At 51.0% G+C, this 26,682-nt stretch overlaps 1 protein-coding gene across 1 annotated transcript in view; it reads left to right on the plus strand.

Annotated features, from left to right (window-relative positions):
• Positions 1-26,682, plus strand: part of ATM (ATM serine/threonine kinase) — a 1,424,234-nt gene that overhangs the window by 1,168,124 nt on the left and 229,428 nt on the right. The window contains exon 49 of the mRNA XM_078657051.1: positions 15,251-15,468. Within this exon, the coding sequence (XP_078513177.1) occupies positions 15,251-15,468 (218 nt within the window). The remainder of the gene's footprint in view (positions 1-15,250; positions 15,469-26,682) is intronic.

Genomic DNA, 26,682 nt, shown 5'->3' on the forward strand with positions numbered 1-26,682 from the left:
AATGCACTTCACCAATGTAGCCCGAGTATCTGGGTATTTACGTAACCCGTGATCAACGATTGTTCATACAGAGAAACCTACTCCCCGCTACTAGAGATATTCCGCGCTGATGTGCCACACTGGCGTACCCTACCATTACCTTAATAGATAGGGCCACGATCTATAAAGGGATGACTCTCCCACAACTACTATATGTGCTCCAGAACACACCCCATTCGATTACGATGAATTTCTTTAGTAAAGTGTAACATGAACTCCTTTTACTTCTGTGGAATGGTGGAGCACCACGCTTCGCACAAGGCAAACTCCAAAGAGGGGTCTATGATCAGGGGCTTGCAATCCCAGGTGTTAGGAAATACTACTGGGCCTCACAGCTATTTGTGGTCAATGACTGGGTCTTCTCACACAGACAGGAACCAGACTACCGTATCGATAAAGAGTCAATGAGAGAGGAGACTATGAGGAGGTCCTCCACTGCAGGAAATTGGAAAAATAAATTGCCACCACACACAGGGATATTCGCCAGGAGCTGGAGGGAGGCTGATGGGTATTTGGGTTGGAAAGATACATTAACATCTCTGAATCTAACAGGCTTGTCCAGACTAGCGACAATAGGTGTAGAGCATTTGGGGGACATGTTGAGAGAGAGAGATCCTTGATAAGGTTTGAGGCCCTACGTCAGGAATATGAGATGGCAGAAACCGAATATTTTCACTATCTGTAGTTGGGTTATGCACTGCGTGGGTACATTTGTGAGGGTACAGACCTGTCTGATGCATCACCATTGGAAGACTGCTTGCTTCCTGAACGCATACACAAAAAAACATTTTTCAAATAAATAAATAAAAATAAAAAATACCCGATAAAGGGATATCCGCGTTTTATAGAAAATTGATAAACAACTCTCTTGACATAGTGGGAGCCCAAGAAACGCTTGGTCGGAAGTCCTAGGAGAAATCAATGACAATGACTAGGCTAAAGCTCTCCAGGGTCCTCGGGGAAATAGCTATTCAAGCCCGGTTCAGACTAGTCCAACGTAATCCTGCATAGGTCATATTACTTCAGCACTCTTTTACATAAGATTGGGATGGCTTATACCTCGAAGTGCATTAGGGGCTGTGCTCAGGAGGGCACCTTCTTCCATATCCTGTGAGAGTGCCTAGTGAAACAGGGATTTTGGCGAGGGGTAACTGGGGTTATGTCCCGGGTTGTGTCCCTACAGGTGTCTCTCAATGCCAAGTGGCTATTATTAGCAGTTCATGGAGAGGAGGCTTGGCCTTGCTATCAAAAGATTTGGCTGATGGTGGCAGCCGGAGTGGCATTATCTAATGTCAGAAGAAGATGGGATGCAAATCTCCCCACAAGTGTAATAGAATGGGAGCTGGATGTTAAATGGTGTCAGAGGGTGGAGGATGGGATCTATTGAGTCAGGGGCTTCTGTGGAAAGTGGGAAAAGCTGTGGGGCATCTGGCGAGAATATCAAGAAACGGATTTGGGGACATGTTGAGGAAACAAAATTTGAGCTATGCAAGTTGGTGGGTTATGTATGTTGTATATCCTTGTATATCATAAGGCCATAAAAGTGCCAGAAGATGTGTTATGTTCTGTGCCTATTTTATACATTGTATGCCTCACTCAATGCAATACTGTATCCTATTGATTACTGTGTATGTCTCCATATTACTTTGTATGATGAGCTTTTGTTCAATAAAAAGATGTGTTAACAAACGAAATCTGATATCATTCCTAATCTGTGTGGTGGTCAAAATATATTTGGACCCATTTAGAATGCTTTTCAAAAGGGATGGTGTCACAAGTCATCAGTACACCAATGTTACTCAGCTGTTTCAAAAATCTTTTTGTTTCAGTACTTTAGAACTTAAAAAATGGATGTCCCAAAATGTCTTAAGACTGAGACCTGAAAAAAACAAATACATTTCTTACACATATCTAACAATATTACGCATGTCAATTGACAGTCTGACCTGCGCTCAATTGGATTGTGTCTCTCCAAAGCACATTAGTTAAATTCTTTAGTTCTGTGGCTGAATAACCACCTTACCATTTCTTCCCATATTGTGCTCACAGAATCTGGAGGCCAGCTCGACACTGTACTCCTTAAAAAGGTTCATGTTTTTTTTCTGCAACTTATGGATTTTACACTTATTGTTCATGGTCTTGGTGTTTCTTGCATCGATTACTGGAACGATTACCGCTGCGATCGAAGTTCCTCCATCTATCCTTGAGCTCCTAAATATGGCGTTCAACCACTAGGCTGGTAAAAAAACATTGACCATATCACTCATGTACTATAAGACAGGCTTGGCTCCCTTTGCAAGTGAGGGTTAAGTTCGTAACCATCTGTATTATCTAAAGTGTGAGAAGTTGGCCTGGTATATGATGATCACTATTCTAATGAGCACCTTGCACCAGTCCAAACAACCCTTATGGTGATGGTTGTGAAGTCAACCTTGTAGACCAGCTATCCTAGTGGTAGCATGGACAAAGCAGTCTTAGGCTAATACTTCAGAGAGCATGTGAAGCCAATTGTTTTACCAATTATAATCCCTTGAATTTCAAATGAAAGGACACCACTCAAGGTATATATCAAATATATATGTATTTATTACTAACACAACCCCTCTGCACTCTTTATGAGGTCAGAGTTCCAGATACAGCACAAGTTACTCAATAAGCATACTATAAGTTGCACAAATACAATTCTGCCCTAGGGGCCTCACGAACCATATACTAAAGAAGTGGTATAAGAACCACTTCAGGAAAGGTGAGTAGGCCTAGGGCCTAGGAACTCGCTGGGGCTACGCTGATCAACCAAAGGAATGGAAGTAGGAGACCCACAGGATGCGTGTGCAGTGTCTAAACACACACGCAAGTTACCCTAGAGAATCAATGGGAACGTAAAAGTTACAAAGTAGTTGATTTCGGACACTTCCGGGTGGACTACGGGAAAACCCAGTTAAACTAGGACACTTGGATAGTTGTTACCCACGGGAGCAACGGAGTACTCAAGTTACCTCACCCAGGGAAGCCAGGTGCATAGGTGTTCTTTCGTGTCGGGTTTCGTCGATCAATCCTATGGTGAGCTGCAAAAAGATGCTGCAAGCGACCAGGAGGAAGATGTCCGGATGGATCCAAGGGTGGATCGGAGTAGTGAAGAACCTGAAAGCAAAGGGGACAGAGTCTGGGTCACTAGCCAGTGACCAGGAAGGAACCAGGAAGGAACCAGACGATGTCGAGATGCAATCAGGTGAGGATGCGAAGCTTGTCTCTGCAGCCACGTGGACCAGGAGGCGTCAACGCCGACCAGGAGGTGGATACGGACTGTCCCACGAAGGATCTCGCTGTTGGCGGTGTCGGAATCTGGATTGGACCCAACAAGCCTTGGCAAAGGCAACCCACGCAGAAAGGGAAGATCGGCTTCTGTTCAGACCAGCAAGGTCCGGAGAGCTTCCCCTTTACAGGAAAGCAGGAGCAAGCCCATAACAACCAGGCAAGTGGTGTTGTTTCAAAAGGATGTCTTCAGGAGGGCCACTAGGCAACGGGCTAGTAACCGCGAAGACGCGTCGAGGAGAAATGCATGCGCAGGCCCCGCGCGGCACTCGTGGAGTGTGGAGGGCTGAGCTTCTGTGCACTTACTGCTCGGGGTTGGGGCTTCTCAATCCCCAATGCACAACTTCGAGGACGCCTCAGAAGCTGCACAAGTAGCAAAAAGCAGGTACTGCAGGATGTCCGGTCCCACGTCTCTCGTGTCCGCCACGCGCCTCAGCTTTGCTGTGGATGTAGGTCAGAGTCAGAGAAGTCTGGAAGTCCAGAGGCTGCGTCGTGAGTCTTCGGGATCTGGCTGGAGTGTCGACGAAGCAAACCGGCAAGTTACTGGTGGTGCCTGTTTGCACAGGGTGGTCACTCCTTGACCACAAGGTGTCGACCCCCAGGGTGTCGCCCCCCGCGCCGTCCCTGATCCCTCTCTCGGTCCAGGTCCAGCTTCGGACCGGCGTCGACCGATGCCACATTCGATGCCAACTGAAGAGCCTTTCTTCTTTGATCCGGCTCCATCCTTTGACCCTGAGTTTTAGGAGATGGAGGACGAAGGGGATTGGGAGGAGTCTGAGGACCCTCTGACACGTGAGTGTCAGTCCTTCCAGGACTGGACAGAGGAGCTAGGGGAGGCCAGTGGTCTTGATACCTCCCCTGGCACTGGCTTTGTCTCCCCTCCTACTGTGGCTACGGAGGAGGGGGCTGCTTATAGTGTGGTGCTGACGCGGGCAGCCAAGGCCTTGGCGCTTACGCTCCCCGTCGCTACTGTGAGGTCTAACAGCCTCACTGAGGTCCTTAAACCGCAGACTGGCGCTCCGGAGCCTTTACTGCCATTTAATGAGGCTCTCATGGACGTCCTGTTGGGTAGTAGTGTGGCTCACTGGTTAGAGGCGGCAGACCCGAGAGCAGAAGTCGGCCCGGGACCAGGGTTCAATTCCCGACGCGGCAGGGTCGTGGACTTGGGTCAGCGGACTCGATAATTCTCGCTTCGGTGCTTACTCTAATCAGGGGTTCCACTCGGCAGCTCTGGGCATTAGCTTGCCTAATCTCCACAACGGCCCCATCAACTCTGGGGATGCCTGTCTCCACCTTGGGGACTCCCAGCAGGGACCATCCCACAGGGAAAGCCTGGACGGGTTCCCCAGAGTTATACAGCGCAAGGAAACCTACGGACGGGTAGCAGTGCGCTTTACAAGTTCAAATACATACAAATACATACATACCTGGTCCAGGCCCGCTACAGGCCCCTCTGTAGATAGGAATACCGCCCAGCTCCGGGCGACCCTAGCTTCCTGTCCACCCACACCACCCCCGAGAGCCTGGTTATCCAGGCCTCTACTTCCCAATCCGCATTCCCGACTGCACCCCAAGATCGGGAATCCAAAAGGCATGAATAGTTTGGTAAGAAACTGTTTTCATCCCTCAGCTGTGGGTTGCGGTCAGTAAACACCGCTTGCCTTTTGGGCCGTTATACCCACTCTCTGTGGGATACGGTTGCGGCTGTGCTGCCAGAGTGTCCGGAAGGGACCCGGGCAAAACTCGCTCAAGCCCTCGCGGAGGGACGAGACGCAGCTCGGTATTCTATATGATGTGGGCTGGATACCAGGGACTCGCTGGGCAGGGCGGTGTCAACGACGGTGGCGGTTCGCCGCCACACCTGGCCGTTGTCCAGAACACCCTCATGGACATGCCGTTTGATGGCAGCCACCTATCTGGTGGCAAGGCAGATCATGCGCTTGAACGTTTCAAGGACTCCAGGGCTACGGCCAAGTCCTTGGGCCTCTTGGGGCAGCGTCAGCAGCAGTCTGCCTGTCGCTCCTTTCGTGGCCAAGGAAAGGGCGCCCCTTCATGTCCTGCCAGCCACAGGCTGCAGTCTAATACCCAGCGTGGCGGCGGACGTGGTAACCACCGTGGCGGTGCCAGGGGACAACGGCGCGGCCAGCCCACATCCACTCCCGCCCGCAGCATCCGCCTCAAAGCCCTCCTAGTCTGAGCTTTCAGGCCCATTTAACGACGGTGGGGGGCAGGGTCCGCCATCACCTCCTTAACTGGCGTACCATCACTTCGGACAGGTGGGTACTGCAAATCGTCCAAAGGGGCTACTCCCTTCCCTTCGAGGCGACCCCTCCAGCCATGCCACCGCAGTACCACCGCGTGTCGGGGGATCACTTGCAACTTCTGCAAGAGGAAATGTCGGCCCTCTTGGCCAAGGGGGCAATCGAGCACGTTCCTGGGCAAGAAGTTGGGTGTGGTGGCTATTCCCACTACTTTCTGGTTCCCAAGAAGGGAAAAGGGGGCCTACGTCCTATCTTGGACCTTCGGAACGTCAACGGCTTCCTCCGGAAGGAGAAGTTCAAGATGCTGATTCTGGCTCAGGTCTTAGCTGCCCTGGACCCAGGAGGCTGGATGGTAGCGTTGGACTTGCAGGACGCGTATTTCCACATCCCCTTCCTGCCGGCCCACCGGCGTTACCTGCGGTTCATGGTAGGCCACGAGCACTTCCAGTTCACCGTGCTCCCCTTCGGCCTTACCAGCGCCCCACTGGTGTTCACGAAAGTGATGGCGGTGGTCGCAGCTCAACTGCGCAGGTTAGGGGTGTCAGTCTTCACCTACCTCGACGACTGGTTGTTGAAGGCGGGCTCGCCCCAGACAGTCGTCAGCCACCTTCAGACTAAGGCCGACCTCCTGCACTTGCTGGGGTTTTCCATCAATGTGCCGAAGTCACACCTGTGTCTCTCTGAAAGGCTCCTCTTCATCGGAACTGTTCTGGATTCGGCGCAGTTTCGGGTTTATCCTCCCGAACAGCGGGTTCGGGATATTCAGACTCTGATTCCGACCTTTCAGCCTTTATCACGGGTCTCGGTCAGGTTGACTCTGCGGCTTCTGGGGCTGATGGCCTCCTGCATCCTTCTGGTGCTTCACGCCAGGTGGCGGATGCAGGCTCTGTAGTGGGACCTGAAGTTTCAGTGGGCTCAGCATGAAGGCAACCTGTCCGACCGTGTCCGGATCTCGGAGGGCACTGCGAGACAGTTGCAGTGGTGGCTCACGGACCGCGATTGGGTCAGCGGCAGATCCCTCTCCCTACCCCAACCGGAGCATGTTGTTGTGACGTATGAGTCCCTCCTAGTTTGGGGGGGGGGCACATGGAAGAAGCAGAGATCAGAGGCCTCTGGTCTCCGGCGGAGTCTCGGCTCCACATCAACCTTCTGGAGCTGCGGGCGATCCGGCTTGCACTGAAGGCATTCCTTCCCTCTGTCCGGGGAAGTGTAGTGCAGGTGTTCACGGACAACCCCACCGCCATGTGGTACTCCAACAAACAGGGCGGGGTGGGGTCGTGGACCCTATGCCAGGAAGCTCTGCGCCTCTGGCAGTGGCTGGAACATCAGGGCGTGACCCTGGTGGTTCAACACCTGGCAGGTTCCCTTAATGCCAGGGCGGACGAACTCAGCCGTCGGTGCATGATGGATCACAAATGGCGTCTGAACTCGGACGTGGCGCAAGGCCTCTTTCAGCGATGGGGAGAGCCTTGGTTAGTTCTGCGCGTTGGAATTTCAAAGGCAGCACTCGCTCAGAGACGCTTTTCGTCGCGAGTGAGGTTGCGGTCTGTTGTACGCCTTTCCGCCTATACCACTTCTGCCCAGAGTGCTGAAGAAGATCAGGCGCGACCGGGCCCAAGTCGTCCTTGTGGCTCCGGACTGGGCACGAAGATACTGGTATCCCGAGCTACTCAGCATGTCAGTCGATCCCCCGATTTGTCTGCCTCTTCAGGAGGACCTTCTGTCGCAGCAGCAGGGGACGGTCCTCCACCCGAACCTGTCCAGTCTCCACCTCCATGCGTGGAGATTGAGCGGCAACAGTTGAATCCATTTGACTTGCCTCCTGAAGTCTGCGATGTCATTCTGGCAGCCAGGCTTCCCTCCACAAAATCGGTATACGCCTGCAGGTGGAACAAATGTGTGGCATAGTGCACAGCAAAAGCTGTGGATCCACTCTCTGCCCCTCTTTCTGAGGTTCTCCTCTTCCTTCTTTCTCTTGCCCAACAGGGCTCTGCTCCGGGCACTATTAAGGGCTACCTCTCTGCCATTTCCGCCTTCTTAAGGCTTCCTGATCAGCCCTCTTTGTTCAAATCCCTGTTGTAAATAGGTTCTTGAAGGGCATCACTCATCTGTTCCCTCCTGTTCCTTTTGTGATGCCGCAGTGGGACTTGAACCTTGTTCTAACTTATCTGATGTGCGCTCCTTTTGAGCCACTTCATAACTGTCCTCTTCGTCTTCTCACTCTTAAGACTGCCTTCCTGGTTGCCATCACCTCTGCCAGGAGAGTGAGTGAGCTCCAGGCCCTTTCTTCACAACCTCCCTTCCTTTCTGTACATCCGGACAAAGTTTTCTGCCCAAGGTAGTCACAGCCTTCCACATAGGGCAGTCCATCACCTTGCCCACCTTCTTTCCGCCTCTGCATCCTTCGAAAGAGGAAGAGAGGCTCCACCGTCTGGACCCAAAACGTGCGCTCTCATTCTATCTGGTTCGCACACGCCAGTTCCGGGTGTATGACCAACTCTGTTGGTTGCGTGGGCACTAAGAAGGGACAGGCGGTGCACAAACGAACAATCTCTCGGTGGGTCGTCTTTTGCATCAAGACTTGCTACTCTTTGGCTACTCTTTGGCTGAGGGCCCATTCCATTCAGCCCACGGCGGCTACTACTTCCCTGGGCGGAGGAGTCCCCTTGCAGGACATCTGTCAGGCAGCTACGTGGGCCTCGCTGCACACGTTCGCAAGACACTACTGTCTGGACAGCCAAGTCCGGAGAGATGGCTTATTTGGCCGTTCCGTTCTCCGGGACTTTCTGGTGTGATCTTGGTTCGCAGACCCACCACCGGGGTTGGTATTGCTGGGGTATCTATTCTAAGGTAAGGAATCTAACTAACGTGTTTCTTTCAGATGAACAAGTTACTTACCTTCGGTAACGATATATCTGTAAGAAACATTAGTTAGTTAGATTCCTTACCGCCCCATCCATCCTCCCCGTTCTGCGAACCGATATCTAGGGTTAAGGTCATCCCTTTCAGGGCCCTAGTTTCATGGCACCAGTGTCGGTTTTTATCATGGCTCTGTGTTTCTGGCGCAGAAAAGCTGTGTATAAGAACTGACGTCAGCGCGCGAGGGCGGCCTCTAAGTACTCCGATGACATCATCCCGGCGCCAACGACGACAGACGCGGAGCCGCAGACTACGCCTATCGATGCGCAAGGGTACTGCTACGCAAAATTTTCCAGATCCAGTCTGACGCCTGGGGGTTATTCTAAGGTACAGAATCTAACTAACTAATGTTTCTTACAGATATATTGTTAGCGAAGGTAAGTAACTTGTTCTTCAGCTCCTTAATCATTTGGAATTCTCATTTTACTCAGATCTTGCAACTTGTGCAGCTTTTCTTGTTTTTCTGCCACTCCAACAGTTCCACTCATATTTGCTTCCACTACATGCTGACCTGTTTGTCAAGGAACTCAAATTAACACTAGGGGAGTGCAACATTTACTTTCACATAATTGTGCAAAATTTTGGGAAGATTACGTATAATTATGCAAAATGCAAATTGATCCGTTAGCGTCATATTTTAGTATGAAATGCAACTTTGCATCAATTGTTGATGTGACAACACTTTTCCTGTAATAATAGCAGCATTACACGCACAATTGCTGCAATAACTACTGCATTTTTTTTTTTTTTTGGGTGACTTTGGTTATTCACGTTGTTTCTGCGCTATAATTATGCTGCCAACAGTGTCATAATTAAGTGAGGTGACATTAGTTCGAGATTTTTGCATCATTAGGCATAATGCAAAATTTCAAGAATTACACGATTTATGATGGCAAAATTTAAATTTCGCCAATGCCTAATTAACACCTCAATCTGAAAGAGACTACTAGCCGCAGATTCCTTAACATAGAATTATCCCCAGGCATGAGACTGGATCCGGAAAACTTTTTGCCACAGCATCCCTGTGCCCGGGAGGACGGCACCACGTGACTCCGCCCTGATGTCGTCCGCGTTCGTGACATCAGCGAGAATACATAAGTCCCACCCCGGCGTGCCTACGTCAGTTTTTTCTCTTTTCCGCTTGCAACGCGGATCCGGATTGTGTCCTGACCTGTTTTCAGGCCTTCTCTTCTTTTTCACGCTTGGCGTTAGTGGAACAGTGTGCGAATGCCTTCGGGCTTTAAGACGTGTATCTCCTGTGCACGTCCCAGGTCGGCGACTCTCCCTCACCCGAATTGCATGTGGTGCCTCGGTGAGCACCAAGACTCGGAGAGCTGCGACGCCTGCCAGCACCTTAAGCCTAAATCGGGCGGGAGCGCCGGATGAAGTTGCTGTCGGCGCGTTTGTCCAGGTCATCCCAGCGTTCGTCCCCTTCCTCGGAGGCAAGGAGCTGCTGGCTTAGTCTGCGACATAGTCTCTCGCCACGGTCGGTAGGTCTTTCAGTTTGTCTCCGAAGTCTTGTCCTCCTTTCGCGCTGGGCGTCAGCTCCCCCTGGGACATGCGCCGTCGCCCGTTTCCTCCTTACCCGCCGTTTACCAGCGTGGAGGCGACTATGGCCCAAATGGCACCCTACGCTGTGGCTCTGCAGGCTCCTTTATCCCTTCCTCAACCTCCTGAGGTGTCCGCGGAGCCCTTGCCTTGTGCGGGGCCTTCCCGGGAGTCGGCGGCGGCTCCTGCGCCAAAGGTTGGGCTTCAGGTCGTAGGAGGGTGGTGTCGTCGAGGTGTGGTCCTTCGGGGTTTCCCTCTCCTGCGCATGGCGTCCCTGCCTCGCCGCAAATCCATACGGGGCTCCCTGTGGCATCGCAGGAGATCGCAGGGACTCCGGGCTTGCCCCCGAGTCCCCCTCGGTCCTCTAAGCAGGTGGCTGCCTCACCAGAGGTCGAGCTGGCGCCGTTTCGGCACCTGGAATCTTCCCACCAGGCTCCGGTGGAGTTGCGGGTGGGGGCCGCGACCTGGGGCGCTTTCCCGAGTCTCTCTCGGTCCTCGACGCGAGCGGCTGCCCCGTCTGAGGCCGAGCCGGCGCCTTTATGGCACCGCTCCTTCGCCGTTCCAGTATCGACCCCACCCCATTCTCCTGGATAGCACGTGGTGACAGAAGTCGACCCGGCACCATGCATACCCACCCCGGTGACGGTCAACTATGATCAGGCGCTGACGGCGGACTCCACGGAGGTGCCCCAGCGTCGGGTTCTTGATTAATCTCCTGACGTCCCATCTTCGCCACAGGTCTGTCACCTATTGGTATGTTCCTCCCCAGAGACTGGGCATAGCATTGTTGCCTTTTCACTGGCATGTTCCAGGGAAGGGTCCTCGCCGTCCCCACGGCCTAAATCCTCGAACCCTTCTTTCCGTGGCTCACGGCTGGCTTTTCTACCGGCCTCTCCGCCTTCCCCTGAGGCCCCTCAGGTTCCTCATTCATCTGTGGACCCTCCTCTGTTCAAAGGCCGGGCATGGAGATGGACGACTCAGTCTCTAGCCATCGCCCACGAAGGAATTACTTTCTCCTCCGCGATGCCCTACTGAGGCCAGTGTAGCCTTTGTTCGGTTTATCGCCACAGCCGCTGGTATTCTGCGGATGGGTGAACCTGCCACTCCGTTTCCTACAGACAACCTTTTGGAAGTTTTCCACCAGGGCTCTGGTGGACGGGAGTTGTTCCTTCCTTTTGAAGCGTCACTCCATGTTTCTCTTATGGGGCCTTGGGGTGCCCTGCCACAGGCAATCTGGTGCCTCAGGCGCTATCGCATCACCACCGTCCTGCTCCGCATGACCCGGTCTGTCTTTCTTTCCACCCCTCTACTCAAGGTGCTCTTCTGCGGAATGCTTTTCCGTGTCTGCCTGTGGTGTTGTGTCCTCCATCTAGGGAGGCCCAGTGGTTGCATTCATGGGGGTGTAATGTCTTTGCTTCTTCCAGCGCTGCTTTGCGGGCGCTTAACACTTTGTGTGTGTTGACCAGGGCTACTTTCAGCCTGTGGGACTCTGTGGAGTCTCTTCTTTCTCATGTCTCACATGAGGGTGCCTTTGCTGATCTGTGGGGTCATGTAGGGAGGTGGCCGCGTTTATTCTTCGTGCGGCCTTGGATGTTGCCGATGCTCTCGGCCGTGCTCTGGCCACTTCTGTGGCTCTCCGTAGCCATGCTTGGCTATGTGATTCTGTTTTCCAGAAAATATTAGAGAGCGTCTGGTTGACCTGCCCTTTGACGGGGTCTTTCTGTTTAATACTCATGCAGACTCCACCATTCAGCGTCTTCTTGCAGGGCTCCGTCCTACTCCTCCTCAGTAGGTTGGTTTGTTGATCCTCTGGGTCTCGGTGGAAGGTGTTGTCCCACTTTGCTCCTGAGTGGCTGTTACACTTTCTGTGAGGGTTACTGTGCCCTTGGTTGGCCTCTCTTCAGTTGGCTGCTGGTTCAGCCCCTTTTTGGGTAAGAATGTACTTTTTGGCTGATTCCAAGCCTTCTGTGGTTTCTGCTGCAGGTTTATGATTTTGTTCTCTGATGCGAGATTGTCTTTCCTAAGAGTGGTCCCATGCTTTCTTGGGACATGTCCTACCCTATGTGGGGTACTTGTAGCTACTGTATAGCCTGTCTTATGCTGGGAGGGTGTGGATTCCCCCTTGTGGGCTCCTCGCCTTTCCTGGTGTTGCTCTATTACTCTGGTGCGGCCCCTGGTCCTTACTTGGTCGTGGCTTGGCCATTTATGGCATTGAGCTGCGGGGCGTTTTGCCCTTTGTCTGCAGTTTGGTCTGGTCCTCTGTCTGGTGTTCTGAGGGAATAATTTCCTGTGTTGACGGCCTGGTCCGTCCTCCTTGTTTCTCCTCTTATCTTCTAGCTGATCGCACTTCTTCGAGGGTCCTTTCTGTCATGTCTGCTGACTTTAGGCTGTGATAGGCTCGGCTGCCTTCTTCACTTTGTGTGTTTCCCGGTGGAGGGCTTTGCCTGCGCTTCTGGCTCTTCTCCTTGGAGTCTGTGGGTGGCTCTTCTTCCTCGGTACTCCTCTGCATTACCCTTACATCTGGGGCTTCTGGTTTAGATCCCTGGTTCCTTATCTGGGCTTGGGGTGCACTGGCCTCCTTTCACCTTGTCCTTGCTTCCTTCTGCTTGATGAGGGTTGGGCCGCCTCTTTTTGTCGTCATCATGCACCCCCTCTGTGGCCAGTGTTCTTCAGAGTTGACGAGGTTCTCTTCTGCCTGGGTGGACTGGGCTATTCTCCTTGTCCCTGTGACTCTTCCCCTATTAGGGCCCTGTGTTTATCCAGGCAGGAGAGGTCCTCTCGCAGACCCTTCTCCCCCTTGGGTATGGCTAGGTTATCTATTCTACGTTAAGGAATCTGCGGCTAGTAGTCTCTATCAGATGTACGAGTTACTTACCTTCGGTAACGGTGTATCTGGTAGAGACTATTCTAGCAGCAGATTTCTTAACGACTCGCCCTTCCTCCCCATTCTGCGAGGCCCCTTCCTTGGTCTTCTGCACTCGCCTGCCTCCGGGTGGTGGTCTTCTGCGAGTGCCTTTTCTTACTCCCTCCCTAGGGGGATGCTAGCCTTGTTGTTTGCTCCATTTCTTCCCTTCTTGGGATTAGTTGATGGTTTCATGAGTGCTTCTGCGCTCCTGTACCTGGTCTCCAGCGGGGGGTGTGCTTGTCCTCTTCTTTCTTTCGTTGATTGCACTTATGACTCCTCTGCAGTTCTTGGGATTGGGTTGAGGTCTCTTGGCTGGATCTCGACCCTTAGCTTTTTTCAGGAGATGTCTCTCCCTGCTGGTGTTGTCTGGGGGTGAATTGTCGTTCCTCTTCCGTTCGGGCCTTGATGCCTTTCTCTGTTCTGGGCTGTGGTTACTTCTCGTCTGCTGTGCGCTTTTTCACATGCCTTCTGCCCCAGGGAGGCTGTTGTATTTGTTTGCAGGTTTGCTTCCAGTAGCTGTGCTTGTTCTTTGCTTCCATGGCTTTGGTGCCATGGTACCTGGCTCCTTCTCGATGGTGCTGTTCCTCACCATTCGTTTCTTTCCTTTCTGTGTATCTGATTTTTTTGCACACTGTTCTCATGTTCTCACAGTTTTTGTTTGTGATGGCTCCGCGTTGTGGAGCGGAAAAGTTCTCTGAAGAAAACTGACATAGGCGTGCCGGGATGGGACTAATGTATCCTCGCTGACGTCACAAACACGGACGACGTCAGGGCGGAGTCACGTGGTGCCGTCCCCCCGGCGCGCAGGGATGCTGTGGCAAAAAGATTTCAGGATCCAGTCTCACGCCTGGGGATAATTCTACGTTAAGGAATCTGCGGCTAGAATCATCTCTACCAGATACATCGTTACCGAAGGTGAGTAACTTGTACTCCTAGACAGGCTTGCAATCTCTATCTACATTTTGTGCTTCATGATGCCATTTGATAAACGTTTTCTTGTCCCCTACACCTGTCCCTCTTCTCTCTTGCCCTCTTTGCAATAGATGACTGCCCACAATCTGCAAGCCTTCCTAAATCTTTCTTACTCTAGCTCCTCTCTCCTGGCTGCAATTTGACATGCCTTCAAATCCATTACATATGCACTGGGAATATGCATATATCGTCTGCAGCTTAGATGTAGGTTCTCTAAATATAAATAAGTAAGGTTTATGGGTTTGCATTTATATTAACATTTGCACAGAAATAGAAACTGAAAGTGTGTTTACCTTTCAACATTAACTTTTATAAAGAGAACAATGCAAAAGTTAGATATCATTTTGAGTTTCGCTCCATTCTAGCCAACTTGAATGCCTGGCCAATAAATACTTTTATTGACAGGAAAGAGTTAACACAGAAAAGAAAACTTTTTTTATTTATGTTTAAATAGAAACAGGTATGCATGTGCTACATTGCTACTGTTCTCAAGCAAATGTATTGTGTTATTATGGGTGGCTACGTAGTGTATAAAAAAGCTACCGACATCGGAGTGTGAGTGGACATTTCTCAATTAAATATTGTTAAAATACACTTCTATAGCTTTCTCTTTTCACCAACTAAAGATATGGATAAGTTTTGTTTAAGATGTGGCAAAAATAAATAATGGTAGATGCAGGCCAGGAGCCCTAAATATGTCATATTGTATTTTCTGAAGATTCATTTCCTCTGCATGTTTTTTTCTCACTCTTCCATCCTTCTCTGGAGACACTCACGTGTTGTGTCTAATTGACTAGAATGGATCTCAAGACCTAAGTGAAAGGATCACTGGTTATACCTTGGCCGGTGTCATTTAGCAGTGCTCTGTGGTGGCACAGTGTTCTTCTTGATATCTGCAATGCCATCTGTTTAAAACATTTTGGATGACATTCTGAATATAGAAGATGATTTTGAGGTTCTTTGAATCTAAAGGGGTAATTGATATTAACTAGAATCCAAATTACATCTAGTGTAGAAATGCTCAGGATGTGTCCTCAATTACAAATGGCAATGGGAGTGTAAATTATTATATGTATTTGTGTTTGTGTTCATCACTATGGGTGGTGCTTTCTCTACACATCATTGTAATTCCCTATGTCCATTGATTTTAATGTATGTTGTAGGTATGTAATTGTAAAAAAAACAACTTTTGCCATAGTCATCAAATTTATATGGTCTAGTTATTGGTTGACCAAAACAATGAGAATCAAACCTTCCATAGCCTTTATAATGTTGTACCTGTGTCTTCCTCTAGGCAGTGGAAGTTGCCGGTAGTCACAGCAGTGGTAGCAGTGAGGAGCTGCAGAGTGGGAAAATGAAGGCCTTCCTCTCCCTTGCTCGTTTTTCTGATGCTCAGTACCAAAGGATTGAGAATTACATGAAGTCTTCGGAGTTTGAAAACAAGCAGGCTTTGCTTAAAAAAGCCAAGGTGGAAGTTGGCTTAATGCGGGAGCACAAGGTCCAGATGAACAGGTATTCCAGTGCACTAATTGCGAAGAACACTCATAACCAAGCAGTACAGTGCAGTGTTATCTCTAGGTTCAGTATAAAGAATTTTTGAGGCTGTCCTATGTTTGCAACAAATATACAGATGCATTGAGCTGAATTGAGAGTGCTTTGGCCCCAATGTCTAACTTACCAGCTTTTTATATATTTGACCAGGCTTGTTTTTCATACACAGTTATTTTCTCAACTTGTAATGAAGCTTTCAGTTCTTCATGGATGGTTGCCCAACACTGTAAATTGTGAGATTTGCCTCTTCCACCCTCAATCCTGTGTGTGCAGCTAACATCCTAATGCCAAAAACATGTATTTCTTTCAGCTCACTTTCTGCATTTTATATGACCTCATTCTAATTCCAAAGGAGTAACTTTGGCTACTTTGCTATTTGTGGCTGGCCCCTTAAAGTCCTGCATGTATTTTACTTCCTAGATAATGACTAACCATTTTTCTTCCTGTTATTTTTAATGGGCTTTCCTTCGCAAAGTGTAAATCTACTTGGATCAGTACCTGATTGTGTTAGAAGAGACAACTGAAATGGAGGATGATCAAGAGTTATTTGCGGAGCTACAAGAGGATTTTGGAAAATGTTTATCAGACCTTGGATAAAAGTGGATAAAAGTGGTTACCATATTGAATAGGTAATTTTTCCCCAAACTATGAGGCATGACCCACCGATGGGTCTCTGGCTGATTTATGGTGGGTCAGGAACATCCAAGCAGTAAAGAAAGATGCCTTAAAATTCTGTATCTGATAGAGACATCTAGATGCAGATTTCTTACCTTTAAATTTCCCGGGCATCAGATTGGATCCAGAAGATTTTTGCATGAGCAGTACCCATGCATGCAGGTAGTTGCCGTTGGTTGCCTCTGTGGGCGGCGTCCGTGCTGGAAGTGTCGTCTTTGTCACCTTTCTAAGAGCCACCACCTTGGTGCGCTGATGTCAGTTCTTTTCTTTCGCTTCATTTAGCGTTGATCTGGAAAAAGAGCTACCCCTCTGACAGTTTTTGACAGAATTCCTTCAACATTTTGTCAAATTATTTTTTGAGGAATTTTTCCTCCTGGTAGTGTTGAGGGATGTCTTTAAGAAACACAGGGTTTATACCGCGTAATGCCTGTCATCGCGCTATGTCTGTTACGGACCCACACCGTGTGTGTCTATGTTGTCTCAAGCGTGACCACAACTCCACGTCATCGTTGGATTGCCGGGCCATGGCACCTAAGATTTTGAGAGAGTGGTCCCAGAAGCTGCTAGTGGCCCGGTAGGTGGCACAGCGGCATACGACTCCTAGGAGATCTCAGTCCCGACCGTTGGGGAGGTCACAGAACTGCTCCTGCCACAAAGTCATTGGGGCATTCAGGTAAGAGGCTCTAGAATACAAGAAGTCGAAGCCTGCTTCAACTTCTCCTCATCTGTCTGCCGACGAAGGAACATCGGCGTTCAAGACACAGTTCTTCAGAATTGTTGCCAGGGCTGACTCCAAGCACCCCAGCTTTTCCAGGAGCTGCAGTGACCCCTGCTCAGGTTAAAGAATTTTACGAGGACATGCGCAGCATATTTGAGCGGACCAACCCCTCTGGCTTGTTTGGGCCCGTGGAGTCAGAGGGGGCCCCATCTTGTTCCGTGCCGGCAGCTTGGGCCTCGGCTCTGATGGGTCCCGTGGATCTGTACCTGCACCGGTCAGGCCACAGTGACCTCCACCAACGCCAGCCCAATTTTCATCCACAAATCTGACATGGAACCAGAACGGAATCGATCTATGCCTATTCCGGCCGACAGGACCCACGTGTCCTGGATAGGCACCTGAGCCCTATTCTGGAGGAACAATGGGAGGGGCCAATGGACCCTTTAGAATACGAGTTAGAAGGTCAGGAAGGTATGTACTGGTGTGAGGAACTCGAAGTGAGATACTCGTGTGCTTTCTCCCCCTACCGTGGAGGGAGCATCATATTCCATGGTGGTGAAGAGGACAGCTGAGTTAGAGTTGCTGTCTCCACTCCCACCTCCTCCCCTCCTCAAACGGCAGTGTTGCCCAATATAACGGAGTACCCAGCGCTGGGATGGATCTGTCAGCCTTCATGCAGGCTATTGTGTATGTATTTAGGAAGGCGGCTATCCCTTCTGGGGTGCCTTTGGCCCCATTGGACATATTGCATACCCATACGGCCTAATTCCAGGGATGCCCTTGATGCCATACAAATTCTATGCAGTGTTGTCACGATGTTTTGGGCGCCTCGCACTCCCACCAGCTTCAAGATTGGTTTCAGTGGAAACATTGGCTCTGATCAGGTGTGACCCTACACCGAGTTCAACCCCTCTTTAACCCCTTCTCCCCCCCCTCCCCACCCCAAAGATGTCAACTTTTCACTTGGTAATCACAAAAGCAGCCCAAGGTCCTTGACCTACCAGAACCTGCACTGAAGCAAAGAACTATAAACCTCATGGATATCTTACAGGTGTAGCTGTCCACTTTGGAACCATTGCTTCCATTCAACAAGGCTTTCAGGGATTCCTTGGAGGAGCCCTGGGCAAAATAATCCTTGTGCCCGACAGTTAACAGGAGTATTGGTCACTGGTACACACCAGAGCCAGGTAATCTAGCCTTCCTAAACATTCAATCAATCAATCATAGTAATTGTAGAGCACGCTACATACCTGTGAGGGTCTCAAGGCGCTGGAGGGAGAGGGGTGCTGCTACTGCTCGAAGAGCCAGGTCTTGAGGAGTCTTCTGAAGGCGAGTAGGTCTTGAGTCTGCCGTATGTGGGTAGGGAGGGTGTTCCAGGTCTTGGCTGCGAGGTAGGAGAAGGATCTGCCGCCGGAGGTCGTTCGTTGGATGCGGGGGACAGGGGCGAGGCTGGCGGAGCGGAGCTGGTGGGTGTAGAAGCTGAGTCAGCTGTTCAGGTAGGCTGGTCCGGCGTTGTGGAGTGCTTTGTGTGCGTTGGTGAGGAGCTTGAAGGTGATCCTCTTGTCGATGGGGAGCCAGTGTAGGTCTCTCAGGTGGGGTGTGATGTGGCTGCGGCTGGGGGTGTTGACGATCAGTCGGGCGGAGGCGTTTTGGATGCGTTGTAGTCGTCATAGGTGTTTGGCTGGGATTCCTGCGTAGAGTACTTTGCCGTAGTCCAGTCTGCTGCTGACGAGGGCCTGTGTCACCGTTCTTGTTTCGGTCGGGATCCACTTGTAGATCCTGCGGAGCATGCGGAGGGTGTTGTAACAGGAGGAGAAGACTGCGTTGACCTGTTTAGCCATGGAGAGGGAGGAGTCGAGGATGAATCCTAGGTTGCGTGCATGGTCGGTGGGTGTTGGCTCTGCTCCCAGTGTGGTCGGCCACCAGGAGTCGTCCCAGGCTGAGGGGGTGGGTCCGAGGATGAGTACCTCCGTCTAGTCCGAGTTCAGCTTCAGACGGCTGTTCCTCATCCAGTCGGCGACGGCCTTCATTCCCTCGTGGAGGTTGGTTTTGGCGGTGTGTGGGTCCTTGGTGAGGGAGAGGATGAGCTGGGTGTCGTCGGTGTAAGAGAAGATGTTGAGGTTGTGATGGCGGGCCAACTGTGCGAGGGGGGGGCCATGTAGATGTTGAACAGTGTCGGGCTGAGGGAAGAGCCCTGGGGGACGCCGCAGATGATTTCGGTGGCTTCGGATCGGAAGGGTGGGAGGTGGACACTCTGGGTTCTGCAGGAGAGGAAGGAAGTGGTCCAGTCAAGGGCCTTCCCTTGGATTCCGGCTTCTAAGAGGCGTGTCTTTAGAGTGCGATGGCAGACCGTGTCGGAGGCAGCCGACAGGTCCAGGAGGATGAGGGCTGATGTTTCGCCGTTGTCTAGGTGGCGCCTGATGTAGTCTGTGGCGGCGATGAGGGCTGTCTCGGTGCTGTGGTTTCGTCTGAATACGGACTGGGAAGGGTCCAAGATGATGTTGTCTTCCAGGTGGTGGGCCAACTGTCTGTTGACGATTTTCTCCATGACCTTTGCTGGGAACGGGAGCAGGGAGATGGGGCGGAAGTTCTTGATGTCCTTGGGGTCTGCCTTGGGCTTCTTGAGGAGGGCGTTGATTTCGGCGTGTTTCCAGCTTTCTGGGAATATCCCGGTTTCGAAACGAGATGTTGATTACCTTCTTTAGTTGTGGTGCGATGGCTGTGTCTGCTTTTTTGAATACGTGGTGTGGGCATGGGTCTGACTGAGATCCTGAGTGGATGGAGTTCATGACCTTGCTTGTCTCGTTGACGTTGGACCAGGAGGTCAGGCGGATGGTGCTGTTCATAGGGGAGGTGGGGTCTGGTGTAGTCGGGGTGGTTGTGGTGTTAAAGCTCTTGTGGATGTCAGCGATCTTGCGGTGGAAGAAGATGGCTAGTGAGTCGCACAGTTCTTGAGAGGGTGGGATGTCGTTGGCGCTGGGGTTGGAGAGTTCCCTTACGATGCTGTTGTGTGCGTTGTTATCCAAGCAGTCTTTGAAGGAGGATCTCTTGGCTAATCTGATGAGGTGGTGATGTCTTCAGGTTGCGTCCTTGTGGGCTGCGTGGTTGGTCGGTGTGCGTTCGTGGAGCCATATTTTCTCCAGTTTCTGGCATGCACGTTTGGAGGTCTGGAGTTCGTCGATGAACCAGGTGGCTCTCTTGCTGGCATGGTTGTTGGAGGGTTCTTGAGCGGGGCGAGGGTGTTGGCGCAGTCGTCGATCCACTGTCTGAGGTTGCGAGCTGCGGTGTCTGGGTTGGTGGGGTCGGCGGGTGGGTTCTGGGTGAGGGTGGTGATCAGCCGGTCTTTGGTGACTTTGCTCCAGCAGCGGCGAGGCAGCTGTTGGGTGCGGTGGTGAGTGGTTGGTTTCTTGAAGGTGAAATGGATGCATCGGTGGTCGGTCCAGTAGAGTTCGGTGGTGTGGTTGAAGGCGACGTGGGTGCCTGTGGAGAAGACGGGGTCCAGCATGTGGCCAGCGGCATGGGTGGGTGCGTTGACGAGTTGTCTGAGGCAGAGGTTGGCGAGGTTGTCGATCAGGGTGGTGGAGTTGGCGGCGTCGTTGTTGTTCTCGAGGTGGAAGTTCATGTCCCCGAGGAGGATGTAGTCCGTGGAGACGACTGCTTGGGTGCTGGCGAGGTTGGCGATGGAGTCGCTGAACTGGACTTGGGGTCTGGGGGGTCTGTAGATGAGTGTTCCTCTGAGGGCGGCGTTGAGGGTGTTGTCTGCGTGGGTGGCGACCTTGAGGGTGGACTTGTGGATGATGGCTATTCCTCCTCCGGTTCCGTTGGCACGATCCCTGCGGGTGATCTTGTAGCCGTCCGGGATGGCTATGGTGATGTCGGGCGCTGAGGAGTGGTTCCACCAGGTCTCGGTCAGAAAGGGCACGTCTGGGGCGGAGGTGTTGGACAGATCCCAGAGCTTGACGGCGTGTTTGCGTGCGGAGCGGGTGTTGAGGAGTATGCAGCGGAGGTGGTTGGGTCCAGTCCTTGAATGTTTGGTGGTTCTGTCGCAGGTGTAGCTGCAGGTGCAGCAGGAGAAGGGTCCGTGGGTCCGTTCCGGGGCTGTCTGGAAGCAGGTGTGGTTTCGGCCGGCGTTGAGTGCGTGGAGGCTGTTGGCGTCGTACTGGAGTCTGGTGTCGTGGCATCACGGGGTCCAGGGGTTCTGGCGCTGGGCGCAGATGGGCTTGCCTTAGGCGCGCCGGCCTGCGCGTGGTCGCGCAGCTGCCTCCATTTGAAGGGTAGCTGGGAGGGCGGAGTAGCTGGGAGGTGGGAGGCAGGGGTTAAGCGAATGGGTGCGGGGGGCGGTGCCGCAGGGGCAGCAGCGGCGGGAAACCGGGCTGTGGGCAGGGGGGGGACGAGGGAAAAAACTGCGCCTAGGAATGGGCAGCAGGAATGTCTGAGGCAGGAGCGAGGGTCAGGCACAAGGGCTGGTGCAACTGCAGCGGGGGGGAGAGCGACCTACCAGGCCAGGCGAAGGTCAGGGGTCGCTCTCCTCACCACGCGATGTCTCCAGATTTAAGAGAGCAGGGTGGACGAAGTAGCTGGGAGGCGGGAGGCAGGGGTTAAGCGAATGGGCGCGGGGGCGGGGCCGCAGGGGCAGCAGCGGTGGGAAAGCGGGCTGTGGGCAGGGGAGGCGAGGGAAAAAACGGCACCCAGGAATGGGCAGCAGGAATGTCTGAGGCAGGAGCGAGGGTCAGGCACAGGGACTGGTGCAGCTGCAGCGGGGGGGCAACCTACCAGGCCAGGGGAAGGTCAGGGGTCGCTGTCGTCACCGCACGCTGTCTCCAGATTTAAGGGAGCAGGGTGGACGAAGTAGCTGGGAGGCGGGAGGCAGGGGTTAAGCGAATGGCGCGGGGGCGGCGAGGCCGCAGGGGCAGCAGCGGCGGGAAAGCAGGCTGTGGGCAGGGGGGGCGAGGGAAAAAACGGCACCCAGGAATGGGCAGCAGGAACGTCTGAGGCAGGAGTGAGGGTCAGGCACAAGGGCTGATGCAGCTACAGCGGGGGGGGGGGCTGGGGGGGGGTTTGTTCAACTACCAGTGTGCTTGGGAAATGTCACCCTTTAAAACTAAAGGGTTCACACCTTGTAAGGACTGTCACAAGCAAATGTCTGTGACAGATCCCCATCAGATTTGTCGTTTGGTTCCTGCTTGACGGAACACAACCCTACAACCTATAATGACTGTAGCTTAATGAATTCAAAGGCCATTCTGGACTGTGAGGCAAAGCTATATGATTCATCCCAGGAAACCAGACTTTCTGGGTCCCTTAGCGGCATCACAGCAAATCCTCTATACCTGCAAAACTATACTACGTCTTTTTGGCACGCTGCTGGCTCCCTCTGCAGCACTACGAAGAACAAAGAGGGAAGTTAAGAGGTAGTGCCCAAAAGGAACACCAGAGGTGGAAACGTCCTCTTCTAGAAATGTTTCATAAACAACAAGATCCACCGTTAGATACACTTATGGAATATAATGTACTCACAGGTCATGTGCGTTTCCTACAGTGGTTGGAAGCACATTATGTTTCTTTAAATACCCCTCACACACCAAAAGAGCCCTTGGTGTCATGCTTCATCATAGGAGTCTTCCCGCCCCGCTGCAGGACAGGGCGTGCTACAACCTAGGACTACATGGGAGCACTGATATTCAGAACTATGTGTGGTGTAGGAATAAGTGAGAAGAAGGGTCAGGTGTGAGTGAAAAAAGTGAGTTTAAAAAATACCTAGCTCCTGTGGACTAGAAAATTGAATATTCCTTAGAGCTGGTACTATTAAAAACGTGGGTCGGAGTATACTGCTTTAATGAGCGATCTTTCCTGTGTATGTAAACATGTTTCGAAGCTCAAGGCTTCCTCTTCAGGACAGAATAAAGATCCCTTCTTTTCTCTCTTAACTCTCGGTACAATGTCGGTTAAGTTATGAAAATTAATGTGATATATGTACAAGTAGTGTATACTACGTGAAAAAAGGCAAATTAGTCATGCACAAGATGCAATACCCACTAGGTATTCTATATGGCAATTTGTTTTTTAAGGAGACACTGGCCCATGAGCCTTAGAACGGGGGAAAGGGTTCCTATAGTCACACTTCAATCAAGGACACTGCCTCGCCAAGGTATCGCTTCCCTGCGGCTCCGTCCTGTACCCCCACGCCCCAATGAACCGGAAGGACCTCCCCCTTGAACTCCATCAGCGTGTCTGCCCTCAGCTGTAGCTGGAACTTGTGGACCAATTAGGAGGCCCACACCGGCTAGGCTGCTGACATCGGTCAGGGCGCCACAACCCACTCCAGAACCTGGAGCATAGAAGTCAAAGCCAGACGAAGAAGCACAATAAAATAGCACTCTCTGATTCTGAGCTGACTCCGCTTTCAGCCTCTGTTCTGGATCTCAGTGAAGACAACTCCAAGGCTGCTTGGATTAATAACCACCTGCATCCTGCTGGTCGAGCATTCCAGGTAGCATATGCATGCCCTACAGCATGATCTCAAGTCGGTAAAACATTAGGGGATCTCTCCGACCACAACCATATTTCAAAGGTGACTGCAACTGACCTGCAGTGGTGGCTACTGGACTGTGATTGGGTCGGCCAAAGCCTATATTGGTAACCAATTCATTGCTTCTGGTTTGTGGATGCCATCTGAGAGAGTTGGAGGTCAGAGGCATCTGGTCTTCTATGGAGGCCCAGTTCCATATCAACTTCCTGGAGTTGCGAGCCAAATCTATTTGGAGTTGAAAGCCTTCTTGTCATCCATCAAAGGTAGGCTAGTGAAGGTACTCATGCCACCTGGAATGCCTGACCAGCAGGATGCAGGAGGCTATCAATCCCAACAGCTTCAGTGAGATCCAGGATTATGTTTCTTTTTCAAAAGCACCCAACTAGATCAGCGTCCCCTCTTTATAATTTAAGTATCTCACTCGTAAATAGAATGAAATTTGAAAAAATATAATTTAAATGAACCTAATAAAAGTATAGTATTTTAAATAAATTACCTCCCACCCTTTCCCTTGTATAACGTTTATATACCACACTTACTATTTCGTCTGCATACCCCGAGCTGTCCTCCTGATCCATCTCCGGTTCCCCAAGAACACTTGCGGATCATGCAATAGGAGGAAGAAATTGTGCTGCAGAAAAGGGGCAATAAAACAGGTATTCGAGCAAGAACTGCGCTCCCAAGAAGAATGGTGTTCTGCAGCCAATCCTCGATCTCAGGGTTCTGAATTATTTCCTCAGGAAGGACAACTTCAGTGTGCTGTCCATGGCTCTGGTTTTTATTGGAACTGGATGGTGTCCTTATACTTGCAGGGCACATACTTTCACATTCCAATCCTGCAATCTCTTAACCGCATGCGTGCGGCCGCTATTTTCGCGCTGTGTGGCTTTTTGCGAAAAGCCGCGTTACATGACGAGCTCAGCTCGTCATGAGCATGTGAGCGGCGCAACTCATGACGTGCTCAGCTCGTCATGCGCATGGAAGGGGTTAATAAGTGGTCTTTGGTGTGTACTGCCCATTACCAATTCAGAGTACTACCTTTTGGCTTGACTTCAGCACCTTGAGTCTTTACAAAGGTGACAGCAGTGGTGGGAGCCACCATTTCCGAGCCAGTTTCAGATGATCGGGAACGTGCTCTTGCCTGGATGGCTAGCTGATCAAAGTCAAATTGCCTGAGATGGTGATCCATCATTTGCAGTCAGTAGTTTTCAGCTAATCACCCAAAATCTCACCTGGAACGCTCTCAGCACTTCTTGTTCCTTGGCTGATACAGCTTATCATCTTGCTCAGAACTTTCACTCCTCTGCAAAGGATACAGAAAATTCAAGAAATGATTCAGGAGTTTAGGTGGGAGCTCAAATCCCAGTCCTGTGGGTTTTTCATTTGCTCAGTCTGTTGCCTTCCTGCATCCTCCTGATCACTCATGCATAGTGCTACATGAATTCGCTGCATTGGTGCCTTCACAGGCAGTGGTTCCAACCTCAAGGAGATCTGAAAGAATCCATTGTGATCTCCAGGGACGCTGCAGCAGAGTTGGCCTGTTGGGAAAGGAAAGAGAACCTGATACAAGGAAGACCTTTCACCTCTCCTCCAGCAGTGGCCACATTTGTAACGCACGCTTCGACCCTACGGTGGGGAGTGCATTTGGAGGACCCGGAGATCAGATGCCTCTGGTCATCAAAGAGAGATTTGTCACAGGAGTCTGCTGGGGCAGAAGGCAATCCGGTTGTATCCCCATACTTTGCTGTTGGTTGGTCTATATCTTAACTGACATTATGACCGCAATGCCATAAGTAGGGTGTTGAAGGACTCTCTGTCGAGAAGCTCTGAGACTCTGGACACTGGCACACCAGCACAGTCATGGATGGCAGCCAACCATCTCATAGTTTCTCTGAACACCTGAGTGTACAGTCTCAGCGGCATCATCTTGCTGACCACTAGTGGCTTGTGCATCCAGGCATTGTAAAATAGCCCTTTGGTGCATAATACATGGGGACCTCTTAGCCATTGTGGACCACGCCGCCTGCTCGAAGTACTAGAGTCCTCCAGCATCCATCACAGGAAGCCTTGGGGAATATATGTCAATTCAGCTCTACACTCTCATACCCTTGATTGCTTTGGTTCTGAGGAAGATTATTCACACTGGGCCCAAGTCATTCGTATTTTTCTGGACTGGCCACGAAGATTGTGTTATACAGATCTTCGGCACATGTTGATTGTGGCCACTATTTGTCTTCCACTCATAGGACTTTTTGTCCCGAACTAAGGGGACAGGTCCTGCACCCCACTCTTCACAGCCTACACCTTTATGATTAATGACTAGGTGACAATATCTTTCTAATTCTCCAGTGGTGATGAGATTTCTGAGAGGTCTGACAAACATGTATACACCAACCCCTTTTATTATGCTTCAGAGGGACATTAATTTGAATTTGACGTTTTTTTATGGGGACTCCTTTTGAGCCCGTGCTCAGTTGAGGCTTTTCGATGTTAAAAACTGTTTCCGTACTTGTTTTTATCTTGGCTCGCTGAATCAGCAAGTTGCACGCCTTGCCTATCAGACCTCCATTGACATGGTTCTTCCCAGAGAAGTTGGTGTTGTGAACAAAAATTGCTTTCCTCCCAAAGGTTGTGTCTCCTTTTCATCTGGGACATTCCCTTACCCTACCATGGATTTTCTCTTCACCACATCCCACTAATGCGGAGGGGAGGCCTTACAGGCACGGCCTGATGCATGGAGTAAGCTTCCACATCAGCTGCTCAAAAGACTTTTGTTGAGACAAGAAGCTCTTTGTCAGCTACACTGACTGGCAAAAGGGAAGGCAGTACTGAAATAAACTATATCTCACTGTATCATTTTATCCAGCAAGATCTGCTATGCTCTAGCCAAGAAAGACCCACTTGAAGAAATCAAATTTCATTGCACCATGGCAAAATTCTCCACTTCTGTCATAGCTGATGGGGTTCCAGTGGCTGTATCTGCAACGCACTTATGTGATCCTTGTACTTCCACCAAACGTGATTACTTCGATTTGGAATTGAGGAGAGAGTCATTTGCCCAGTGTGCTTCATGATGTCTTGATTCAGTTCTCTAGTCCTCCTACCCAAGGGTTATACACAAAGGTAAGAAATCTGCAGGTAGAAGTATTCATTAGAAGAAAGTTACTTACCTTAGGTAGTGATCTTTCTGTTGGCTACTTTATCTACCTACAGATTCTGCAGTGATCCTACCTCTTCCTCGTTGTGGATAAAC

Source organism: Lissotriton helveticus, chromosome 8, assembly GCF_964261635.1.
Source record: "Lissotriton helveticus chromosome 8, aLisHel1.1, whole genome shotgun sequence".
NCBI lineage: Eukaryota > Metazoa > Chordata > Amphibia > Caudata > Salamandridae > Lissotriton > Lissotriton helveticus.